The sequence below is a fragment of the Bubalus kerabau genome, chromosome 18, assembly GCF_029407905.1.
Source record: "Bubalus kerabau isolate K-KA32 ecotype Philippines breed swamp buffalo chromosome 18, PCC_UOA_SB_1v2, whole genome shotgun sequence".
Lineage (NCBI taxonomy): Eukaryota > Metazoa > Chordata > Mammalia > Artiodactyla > Bovidae > Bubalus > Bubalus kerabau.
In genome coordinates this window covers 39906124-39918869 of record NC_073641.1, presented here as the reverse complement: position 1 = coordinate 39918869, position 12746 = coordinate 39906124, and the positions used below count along the sequence as shown (strand labels likewise).

Sequence of the window (12746 nt, the reverse complement as noted above, 5' to 3'; positions counted from 1 at the left end):
CCCACCAGTTTCTTCTGTTCGTGGAGATTCTCCAGCCAAGAATACTGGAGTGGGTTGCCACGCCCTCCTCCAGGGGATCTTCCCAACCCAGGGATCGAGCCCAGGTCTTCTGCATTGCGGGTGGATTCTTTACCAGCTGAGCCACAAGGGAAGTCCAAGAATACTGTCAGAGCCACTGAACAAATAAGAGATACAGGGAGGCTTATTAATAAGGCATTGGCTTACGTAGTCCTGAAAGCTGAAGAGTCCCATGATCTTTGGTCCCAAAGATCCGGAGAGTAGATCATGTTAGTTTCAGTTGAGGCCTGAAGGCAGGAGGAACCCAGGTTCCAGCTCAAAGGTGGGAGAAACAGCCAGGTCTTCCTTCATCCACCTTTTATTCCAACCCAACTTTGGATTGGATGGTGCAGGCGCACACTGGTGACAGCAACCTGCTTTTCTCATTTGATCGATCAAATGTTCATCTCATTCCAGATACCCTCCCAAAGACACCTGGTATAGTATTTAACCAAATATCTGGGTACTCCTTAGCCCAGTCAAGTTGACACTAAAATTAGCCATCACAGGGAAGAGAGGATAGCGGTAGCATTGGTATAGCAGGTGGATTGGAGTTAGAGAGAGACCGAGAAGGCAAGTTATTGAACTCAGCTAATGACTCTGAATTCTAATCTAAAACACTTACTGTTTCTTTGGTGTGTGCTTGTTTCCTTCTAGGCTATGGTCATATTATCCTGATCGTGTGGGTTATTCTATTCATATGTAAGCGTTTAATACTTGTTGAATAGCAATTAGAGTTTGCTTTTCTAAAAACTAAGCTGTTTGTCCTGTATCCACCTTTTTCTCCCTCCGGTTTATTCTGAACACAGTCAGAGCGATCCTTTCAAAACCTCCGTGAGATCCTGTCATTCCTGTGCTCAGAACTCTCCGGCGGCCCCTCATCACCTTCAGAGTCAGAGCGGGGTGACCAGCCCCCTCGCACCCCTCTGACCTCTTTTCCGCTCCCCGCAACTTGCTCACTGCGTTCTATGCTGCCCTCCTTGCTGCTGCTGCTGCTAAGTCGCTTCACTTGTGTCCGACTCTGTGTGACCCCATAGACAGCAACCCACCAAACTCCCCCGTTCTGGGATTCTCCAGGCAAGAACACTGGAGTGGGTTGCCATTTCCTTCTCCAATGCATGAAAGTGAAAATTGAAATTGAAGTCGCTCAGTTGTGTCCGACTCTTAGCGACCCCATGAACTGCAGCCCACCAGGCTCCTCAGTCCATGGGATTTTCCAGGCAAGAGTACTGGAGTGGGTTGCCATTGCCTTCTCCGGCTGGCCTCCTTGCTGTTCCTCAAAACAGACCTGCTACTCCCGCACGGGGAACACACCCCGGGGACTCACAGGGCCGGCCCCTTCCCTGTGTTTAGCCTTTGCTCAATGATCACCAGCTCAGTAAGGCCTTCCCCACTGTTTTATACCATTTTACACCACAAAACACTGTTTGTAGTGGAACAGATATTAACATCTCCCAGAAGAATGTTCTTTAAATACCAGTTTGGGAAACAGTATGTTTACAAAATGGATGCAAGTGCACCAGATAACTTAAAAATATCTTTGAAAAATGGAACTATTTTATACTTTTAAGTAACTCAACTTTTCTTCAAGAATTTTTTCAATAAGAATGCAATACTTCTTTTAGTATAAGAAAACACAGCAAATGTATTAAAAAGTTTGGGGGGAACTCCAGCTATAAAACTTGACAGTTACTAGAGGAACCACCATTGTGGTGAAATTCACATCACAATTACTCACTATTACAGAATTTTGTATTAGGCATTTATTTTAAAATGTGGAAGGAGATATTTTGACCAAATCTTTACTAATACAGACTTAGTCTCCTTAACTATGAATGACGAGTTTCAGTAGGCTAACAAATAGAGTTGAGTCAAAATAGAATGAAAATAGTTGTTTTCATCAAAGAGCCGAATATAACCCTTATCTTAATTTATTATTAACCCCAAACATATGAAAAATAGAACAAGGTTAGTTGCTATTGATGGTTGAGGTGTGTGTGTATGCTGTGTGTTTAAACTTTCTAACACCTTCCTCATTTTCTTCATTTTTAATACATCAAAGTAAAAGCAATTTTAACATATCACTTAATTTTTTAAAAATATTGAACAGTTTTTAACATGTCTTCTAATACCATGTAATTGCTTCCCCAGTGGAACATAAGCTCCATGAAAAAGTGTTGTCTCATGTGTTACCTGCTTTCTCCTAACGCCTTAACCCATCCTTGGCATCAAACAAAGCACTCAGGACATGTGTGTTGAATTAAGAGATGAGAGCAGCCTTTTGATATTGCACTTTTAGGTAAATGGACTTCTGAGTCCACCTTCTGTAAGCTTGGAAGAAGAAGGAGAAAGATTGGTTTGCCTTTTAAATAAGGTCACTACTGGATAAATCCACCACTGAATCCACTTGAGAGAGGAGTGAGGTGTTCCTAGCAACCCAGAAGCATCATGTATCTTAGACATTGTCGTCTAAGATGTGAGAGGCCTGAGACTGGCTCTGAACCCCAATCAGTATGGTTCTGAGCCTGAGACTGGCTGGTGGGTACTAAAGAGAAGAATATCATTGATACTCTCTTTTCTCCTTTGCTGAGAAAGTATCCGGTATCCACTTCAGGAAACATAGACCATGGGTGAACAGAAAAAGAATTATGAGGATGAAGAATTCATTTAGCATTAAATTCCCCTTTTTAAGTTACATGTTGTATATCTTTAAGTGCAGGAAAAAGCTCAGTACACTTGATAGAGGAAAAGAATGGTAAAAGGAAAACAATTCTTTTTTTTTTTGTCCCCCTCCAAGGTGTTTCTTGGGACTCCCTTCCAGACGAGCTGCTCTTAGGAATCTTTTCCTGTCTGTGCCTCCCTGAACTCCTGAAAGTCTCCAGTGTTTGTAAGAGATGGTATCATCTAGCGTAAGTATTTTTCACCCCATTTAGTGTATGTGGAGGAGGAAAAAAGAAGGGTTTTTATTTGGTTGGGTCTGCTGACACTGAAAACCAAGAAGAATATAGTAGCACAAAGCACACTGGGTATTTTCTTATTCATTATTATATTCTTTATAATAATTAGCATCTTATTTCACAGATAAGGGAGGAATCTACTGGAGGTGTGTGTGTGCCCAGTTGTGTCTGACTCTTTGCGACCCCATGGACTGTAGCCCACCAGGCTCCTCTGTCCATGGAATTTTCCAGGCAGGAATAAAGGAGCGGGTTGCTACTTCCTCCTCCAGAGGGTCTTCCCAGCCCAGGGATCGAACACATGTCTCCTGCATTGGCAGGCGGATTCTTTACCACTAGCACCCCATCCCATTTTATATATGGGGGAACTGGGACTCAGAACCTCACTCAGGTCCCATAAAGCTGCTTTCCCACTTGGGTCCCACACAGAGCCCCGAGTTCTCTTCCTACCACTCATACCCAGCCCACTGGGTGTATGAGAACCAGCTGTGCCTTCGTGTATCCCTGTCACTCCTGGTACACTGCCTGGCCCAGCATCCAATAAACATGAGCTCTGCTGAATACAGGGAAAAGAAGTTTTCCAAATGGGGTAAGTCACTTCCGGTGGGTCACATGATGGCCATTGTGAGCATGAAATATAAAGATGCTCAAGTGGTGCCCAGCTAATTGTTCAGGTTCTGTTGGGTTTGGGGCCACACTTCTCAGGTGTAAACAGTGAGCTGCGCATGGGACATCCTGGTGAGCTGGGAAGGCGGTAACGGGCTTTTCCATCTTCACCTTTTCTCTTGCTCATCAGCCTCTGGCCAGCCTTTGTCTGTGCTTAAGGCCATCTATCTCTCTTCTCCCTCCACACGTCTAGGACTCTCACTGTGAGAACGCAGGAGCCCCTGCCCTTCCATTCACAGGTGTGCTGGAAATAAGACACTCCAGGTACTTACAAGGCTGTGCTACAGTCATCCCTTGGTACCCACTGGGTATTGGTTCCGGGACCCCCTGTGGATACCAAAATCCGTGGATTCTCAAGTCCCTTGTATCAAATGGGGTAGGACAGTCTGACTCTGGACCCGTGGATCTGTGGATGTGGAACCCGTGGACAGGGAGTGCTTGCTCAGTCATGTCTAACTGTTTGCAACCCCATGGACTGTAGCCCACCAGGTTCCTCTGTCCATAGGATTCTCCAGGCAAGAATACTGGAGTAGGTTGCCATTTCTTCCTCCAGGGGATCTTCCCCACCCAGGAATCGAACCCGCATCGTCTACATTGGCAGACGGATTCTTTATCATCTGTGCCACCTGGGAAGCCTTGTGGCTAGGGAGGGCTGACTATATTTGCTTAGAAGAGCCACAGAGAGGTCGGCATACCTGGAATGCCAGAGCAGATACATGGTGGTTGACTCACTTATCCCTGCTCAAGAAACCCCATTCTGATTTTCTTTTTCCACCAGCTGTGCTCTCTATGCAGCTCTGTTCATCTTCATCTCAACTGTCATGAAAGTTATAAGTGACATTCATTAAGCACTTGTTATATGCCAGGCACGGCAGTCCTGTCTTCTTAAGAATAGAGGTTGACAATTTGTTTATGCAGAATTATTTCAAAGCTCCAGCCAGTGGTCTGCTTATCTCAAGTAGGATTAAAAAGTAAAATTCTTGTAAACATTTAAAATGTTCCGTCACGGGCTTGATCTCGTGTTTTCTTTTGTGTTAAATTGAATTAATCTATGGGTATTCAAACTTCTTTATGTTGTTTACTATATTTGTTACCGCTTTTTTGCTTTCAAAACACAAATCTAAATGTTTTTACCTCTTTTCTTCACATTAGTTCATGGGTATTCCTGTATTTCTGTGCATTTATTTTAAGCTTTTAAGGTTTTGTAAAATGGAGCTGAACTATGACTTTTCCTAATAGATATTTGCTAACCATATCTCATAATAAAGTCATACAAACTTTCCTTCTTTTAGGTATATTTACATGTTTTTTAGGGTAATTGTGGTAGCGTGCCCATGCTTCACAAAAATGGCAAGTGAGGTCATCGTGAACCTACCTACTTATTCAGTAATTAGTTGAGTGATTTGAGCAGTCTTAAGTTATTGAATTGAATTGAATGCTGAAATTTTATTCTCCTGTTCCAGATCATTGCAGGGCTCATGGTAGCATTGAACTAGCTATGAAATCCATGTAAAGAGGAAGATGAAAACTTATCCATAATGGGACCAAGAAATATTCAGTAGTGCCTTAAAAATATAGGTAATTGTATAGTCAGAAACAAACATGCCTTTAGAATTTGCTTCAGGGCAATTGAGTGGCCGTGTCCTGTTGTTAATAGCAGCGTCGAGGGCCTCCAGAAACTGGTGCCCTGACTCACCAAACAGAGCACCTCTTTTCCAGGTTTGACGAGTCTCTCTGGCAGACTGTAGACCTCGCGGGCAGAAACCTCTACCCAGATGTGGTTGGTCGGCTTTTGTCCCGAGGGGTGGTTGCCTTCCGCTGTCCACGATCATTTATGGACCAACCATTAGTTGAACATTTCAGGTAAGAAAGAAAAGTCCCTGGAGAATCTTGGGGAGGAAAACAGATCAAAATGTCTTTTTTTCTCCCTCTCCAGCTATCTGCCCTAGGACAGGTCATCTGTGCAGCATGGGACATTAGTTGTCTATGTTGCCATGTTGAAACACAGCACAGGTTTCAGTGATGTCATTCCCGTTTTAGCCTAGGCCTGCACTTGGGCTCTTCCCAGGGTCTAAGGGTGCCCTGAGTATCTTATGAGGCAGGAGCCAAGCAGCCCTGGCTGGCAGATGCCATGCAGCCAAGCTATTCCCCCAATGCCCATTTCTTTTTATTTTTTTATGTATTTTTATTTGGAGAATAATTGCTTTACAATATTTTGATGGTTTCTGCCATATAAGAACATGAATCAGCAATAAGTATACATATGTCCCCTCCCTCTTGAGCCTCCTCTCTCCCGTGCCCCCCCTTCCATCCCACCCCTCTAGGTTGGCACAGGGCACTGGGTTGAGCTCCCTGTATTATACAGCAGCTTCTCACTGGCTGTCTCTTTCACATGTGGTAATATATGTATGTTTCAACGCTGCTATCTCAACTCATCCCACCCTCTCTGTCCTCCGCTGTATCCACAAATCTGTTCTCTGTGTCTGCATCGCTGTTCCTGCCCTGAAAGTAGATTGAGCAGTGCCATTTTTCTAGATTCCGCACATATGTGTTAATATATGATGTTTGTTTGCTCTTTCTGACTTACTTCACTCTATATGACAGCCTCTAGGTTTATCCACCTCACTAGAACTGATTTGTTCCTTTTTAGGACCATTATATGTGTCCAACTTATTCATCCATTCATCTGCTGATGGACATCTAGACTGTTTCGCTGTTCAGGCTATTGTAAATAGTGCTGCAGTGAACATTGGGACACATGTTTCTTTTTGAATTATGGTTTTCTCGGCAGTGGGATTGCTGGGCTTTATGGTAGTTTTATTCCTGGTTCTTAAGGAATCTCCTTACTGTTCTGCACAGTGGCTTTATCAACTTACATTCCCACCAACAGTGCAAGAGAGGATTCCCTTTTTTCCACATCCTCTCCAGCATTTATTGTTTGTAGACTTTTTTGATGATGACCATTCTGTCCGGTGTGAGATGATACCTCATTGTAGTTTTGATTGACATGTCTCTACCCCCACTGCCTATTTCTGATAAGGAGGTGAGGGGTCTTTTCGGATTTTGTCACCCTGGGTTTCTCATCCTATCACAGACCGATTTACATCCTGAAAAAGATGCTCTGTTTTGGTTTAGACTTTCTGAAAATGTATTTCTTACTGATAGTTTTGCAGTGTGGTTTAGTGTCATCTCATGCTAGAGTGGAGTGAACAAATACTGAACAGAAAAATAAGCTAAAGACGGCAGAGCTGGGATACAACACGCGTCCCGACTCGAGGCCCCTTCACCTTCTCGCCGTGGTCATATAACAACACTCCTCTCCCGCAGGTGTTTTGTGTTTCTCCGGCGGCTCTTCCTTCTCAATCTCCTTCAAGTGCATGCTTTGCTCAGTTACTCTACGGTCTGTCCCTGGCTGCCTTCTCTCCCGCCCCACTCTTGTCTTCAGACAAGCTATGTCTTGTACACCCACATCTATGCCAAGACTTTCACATCCTCATCTCTAGCCCAACCCTCTCTTTCAAACAAACCCCTATTTCCTATTACCTAAAAACTACCACAGCTGAATTTCCTACAAGTACCTTAGTGTTAGCACGTCCAGCCCAAAAACCTTGGTATTAACCTCCCTTTACAACTTGCCTTTCCACGGTCTTCCCTGGTTTGGTCATCCACCCACTCACCCTTGCCAGGAGTCATTGTAGGCGTGACCTCCTTGTCACCCACATCCAACTCATTCCTCTGATGCTCATTAATTCATTTTCTAAGTTGGACTGTACTGGCACAACGTCTGGACTTGGCCAAAAAAAAAAATGCTTTTGAATTTTAAAACAAACGAGGATGGCCAGTAACAATTTATTTTATGACTACAGCTATAGCTAATACTTGAAATGTGTGTTTAGGGTCTTGTTTGTGATGGACTGCCCAGGTCGGGAGGAGAAGGGGTCAGATCTGGACATACTGGTTTGAGCCATCTTGTGGAGCCTCTTTTTATTCCCTCTGTGTTCAGCCCTTTCCGACTACAGCACCTGGACCTGTCGAACTCTGTGATTGATGCATCTACCCTGCACGGCCTTCTGTCTCACTGCTCCAAGTTGCAGAACCTCAGCCTGGAAGGCCTCCGACTTTCAGATCCCGTTGTTGAGTGAGTGGCACCTAGGAGCATGTTCCAAGGGCACTCGTTTTGTGTTTGTTAATTTTGTTTCTCGAGTAGATGTGGGGTGTCCTGTCCACATGTAGGTGGACTCAGAAAATACCCAATACAGTGTTCCAGCCTCTGCAGAACCCTCCAGGGGGTTTGGTTCCTCCTCCCAGGAGGTTTGGTGGCTCACCTAGACAACCAAAGTTTGTGTACTAACTCTCGATATGATGCTGGGTCTCATGCTAGGTTCTAGACACGCAAGGAGGAATTGAGGCATGGTTGCTCCCTCATTCAAGGGAGAGACAGATAATTACAGTGCAGTGTGTTTGCTAGATGCGTTGGTGAATATGTGGCAACACGCAGAGACCTAATTACATTTGGAGAAGGCAGCTGTCTCGTCTCAAGGGGATGTGACTCTGAAGCTGAGTATTGAAAGTATGTGGGTAGGAGTTCTCCAGGTCATGTGGGAAGGAAGCAGCCCAGGTGAAGCCACCTTTGCGACTGTGGATTCTGAAGTGGTCAGGAATTAATGGAGTGTGTGAGGGAAGTGACAGGTGAGGGTCGGCAGGGACCACATCTCGTGGGTGCCTGCCACTCTGGAAGAACTCTGGACTTTGTTGTGGGCTGTAAAGAGGGAAGCATGGTGAAGAGAGAAGCGTGGTTCTGAGAATGGAACAAACATGTTTAGAAAATTAACTCGCTGGGCATCTCAGAAAATCGATTATGTGTGAAAGAAACTATTCGGTAGATTAGTTAAGATACTGTTGTATCCATTCAGGTAAGAAATGATGAAATTTGATGGGGAAAAGGAAAGAATAATGATAATATCTGCTTAATATTTGTTGAGCACATACCATATGCCAGATACTAGGTTCTTTAAAGGTCTTCTGAGTAAATCCTCATACCAACCCCATGAAATACGTTCTCATTATTCCCCTTTTTACAGATGTGAAAACTAAGCAACAGAGAAGCTAAATAACTTGTCCAAGGTCACACAGTAGCTAGGTAGCAAAACCAAGATTTGAACCTGGCCATACAGTACGATTCCAGAACTTTCGCTCTTAAATCACTGTTTGGCTAACATGAGGCATTTGGGAACAGAGAGGAGAGGGCAATTTGAAAGATGTTTAACTCAAGGAAACTGCTGATTTTATAAGTAGAAGTTTACTTACAAACTAATTACAATTGTGGGTGAAATAGAAATATGTTTAGGTCTTTGGTGGGTTCTTTATTTTTCAGTTTTTAAAAGTACATTGGTAAGTGTTTGTTGTGTAGTTACTCTGTGCTGGGCACTGTGCTGAGGCCTTTATTACATTATATCATTTAATTTTAACAACACTACCAAGAAGATACTGATCTTGCCATTTCACAGATGAGTAAACTAAGGCAAAGCATCCTACTTGGTGTCATCTAGATGGTAAGATGTGAATTTAAACTCACTGCTGACTCAAAGGCCTGTGTGCCTGTAACTGCCTCCCTTAGCTTCATTCCTGTTGATTGAATAAGAGGGTCTGGTTAGTATTGTTACAACTTTGTCCTCTTTTTCCAGTAATCTTGCTCAGAACACAAATTTACTGCGACTAAACCTTTCTGGGTGTTCTGGATTCTCTGAATCTGCCCTGAAGACTTTGCTGAGCAGCTGTTCCAGGTAGGAGAGATTAGAGATTTGATTTCAGAAATGTGGTTTCAAACATAGTTATCTTTCACATCAAGATAGAATCGGGTAACATTTTTAAGCTTTCCTAACTCTTTGAGCTCTTGATTTGGAGAACTCAGTACCCTTTATCATCCAAACTTTCTATCCAAACTCAGGAGCCAAATCGATGGAAGTTTGCAAAGATTACTTGTGTCATGATCCTTTTTATTTTTCTTTGACTTATTACAATAAGAAAAATGTGGTAATGTGTTTATCAACAGTATGTACAAAGAGTATCTGTTTATACCTGACTATATTGCTATATTGTCAGGCTTTTTTCTCTGTAATGTCTGTAGATCTAACTTAACAGTTTTGACTATTTATTTGTCAAAAGTTTGTTATTGCAAAATACACCATGAATCTGGGTGATCCCATTAGAAACATCTTTTATGCTAGGTAGTAATGTCTAATGTCCGAATATAAAGGTCACAGAGTTGCAGAGATTAATAAGTGAGGGGGGACATGATTCACAGAATACCCAGTACTGTGTCTGTCCTTTTTAATATCCCTTGGTCTCTGTGCTAATAGCATCGTACTTATTTCTCCTTAATGATCTTATACAAAAGATTATTTTTGTGTAAGAATGTTACCAATGAGATAAAATAGTAGCCCTGCATTTTCTCAGCAATGCCAGGAATGGGATGTATAATTTAGCCGTTGGACTTTTCCTTTGAAGCCCTCATTTACTTAGTTAGCAGAGGCCCAGTAAGATAAAGTGAATTTTTGTGATGTCAGCATCTCTTTATTGGGAATTCCTGGTACATCCTATCAGTTTTTTAAAACATCTCAAGCTCATACTGTTAGTTTTTTCCTACAACCCAAGTGGTTGAGAAAGAAAGCATAGAAGCTAGAATTTCTCCTAGTCCTGGAATGAGGTATGAGCAGGAGAGGAGAGCACTTCCCTTCTCTTCCAGAAGAGGGCAGCATTCACTAAGCCCTTGGCTCATATCCCCTGGCAGCTTTCTGGAACAAACTGGACCGAGATGGAGAAAGCGGTTTCAGGTGAGCAAATGTAGCTGCTTAGAGAAGCTGAGGTTCTATGCAGAAAATGGTAAGGAATCAATGGCCCTGTGTTTTCTTGATTTGCAGCTTTAGACAGGGTTTCATAGAAGATTCATTCTGGGTAATGGTTTCATGCTTTCCTTGTCACCCCTCTTATGTACAGATTGGATGAACTGAACCTCTCTTGGTGCTATGATTTCACTGAAAAGCATGTACAGGTGGCTGTTGCACATGTGTCAGAGACTATCACCCAGCTGAATCTCAGCGGGTACCGAAAGAATCTGCAGAGATCAGGTAAGACCCTCTGGGCCTTTGGGCCCTTAACAACAGCAGCTGCAACAATAACAGCAGGTTTGATTTCTCGAGCATCTCCTAGGCGTGATCCTCCATAAACTGTCTCATTTAATCCAGTGTGTGTGTGTGTGTGTGTGTTCCTATTCCTGTTTTTCAGATGAGGTAACCTCTAGCTGATCAGAAGGGTCAGGTAAATGCAGACAGCTAGTGGGTTAGTGGCAAGGTTTGAATCCAGAATGCATGAGTGAAAACCTTTATACTTTAAAACAATTTATGTTTAAGCAGAAGAGCTTCTTGTATGTAACTAACTTACTTAGGTTAAAACCCCAATATAAAAATTGAGGGATGCAGTGTTTGATTAGTATTAAGCAGTGGTTCTCAACTGGGGATGGTTTTGCCTGCAAGAGGACATTTGGCAAGGTCTGGAAACATTTTTGATTGTCACAGCTGTGGGGTTACTGGCATCTAGTGGGTAGAAGAAGCATCTACCCACTGGATCCATCTACACACTGGCTTCTAGTGGGCAGAAGCCAGGAATGCTGGTGAACAACGCACAGGACAGCAGAACACACAAAAAAGAATCTGGTCCTAAATGCCAATACTGCCAAGGTTGAAAAACCCTGTAACAAACCCTCTGTGTTCATATTTATGACTTTTTTCAGTTCAGTCTAAGAGGACAGTGGGGTTTTTCAGACGAACACGGGCATTTAATCAAGGGTGATGTGTGACAGTTAAAGTCTTGATAAGCCTGAACACTCAGTTATGTGTGCTTTGTTTTATTCGTCTAATATTGACAGATTTGCAAAGATAAGTACAAATGGCAAGGGTTTTCTTTAATATTGAAGTGTAGTTGTTGTACAGTAATATATAAGTTACAGGTGTAGAAGAGTGATTTACAATTTTTAAAGGTTATATGCCACTTAAAGTTGTTCTAAAATATTGGCTGTATTCCTCGTGTTGTACAATCCTTGTAGCTTATTTTATACTTAGTAGTTTGTATCTTTTAATCACCTTCCCCTTTATTGCCTTAATCCCTCTCCTCTTCCTTCTCCCCTCTGTTAACCACTAGTTTGTCCTCTGTATCTGTGAATCTGCTTCTTTTTTGTTAGATCCATTAGTTTGCCTGCAAGGCAGGATTCCTGGGTTTGATTCCTGGGTCGGGAAGATCTCCTGGAGAAGGAAATGGCAACCCCACTCCAGTATTCTTGCCTAGAGAATCCCATGAACAGAGGAGCCTGAAGGCTACAGCCCAAGGGGTCGCAGGACACGACTTAGCAACTAAACCACCACTACGCATTAGTTTGTCGTTTTTAGAGTCCCTGTATAAGCGATATCATATTGTAGTTGTTTTTGTCTCTTTTTTTAATGTTTATTTTTATTTATTTATTTGGCTGTGCCAGGTCTTAGTTGGCAAGCATGCAGGATCTTCAGTTGCAATGTGCTAACTTTGTGGCATGTGGGATCTAGTTCCCTAACCAGGGATCAAACCCAGGCCACCTGCATTGGGATCATGGAGTCATAGCCACTGGAGCACCAGGGAAGTCCCCTGACTTATTTCACTTAGCATTTTAATAGCTTGCCCTCATGGTCTCAGGCGGCCTACACAAAGCCTCGTTAAGCCAGTGCACACCTCAGCCCTAACCTCATGTCTTGATGGTGGTATGAGCCCCTCTGAGTGTTTTTCTTATTTTTAACATACTCTAAAAGATTTGAGCCAAATATTTGCAGAATGTATCTTCTTAAAATCTGAGCAGTATTTGAAAAGTACTCCTTCAGGACATGACCTGTCCCCTGTGAGTCACGTATCCGACGCTGTAGAAGATAGGAGCAGATTCTCCTAAGTGGTCGGGGTTGGAATCCTCTGCAGGTGCTTGAACCCAGATAACAAAGTGAAGGCTTTCTTTAGAGATGTGCAAAAGCAGCAGTAGTGTTTTTCTTAACC

The 12746-nt window shown here is 43.0% G+C and overlaps 1 protein-coding gene across 4 annotated transcripts in view; it reads left to right on the top strand.

The window, feature by feature from the left end:
• Nucleotides 1-12746, top strand: part of SKP2 (S-phase kinase associated protein 2) — a 39222-nt gene that overhangs the window by 10998 nt on the left and 15478 nt on the right. For 3 of the 4 annotated variants that reach the window (XM_055555172.1, XM_055555175.1, XM_055555174.1), the window contains exons 3-7: nt 2855-2966; nt 5397-5540; nt 7681-7815; nt 9362-9460; nt 10674-10804. In XM_055555172.1, coding sequence (XP_055411147.1) covers nt 2855-2966; nt 5397-5540; nt 7681-7815; nt 9362-9460; nt 10674-10804 — 621 coding nt within the window. The remainder of the gene's footprint in view (nt 1-2854; nt 2967-5396; nt 5541-7680; nt 7816-9361; nt 9461-10673; nt 10805-12746) is intronic. The other variant, XM_055555173.1, reaches the window with a different exon arrangement.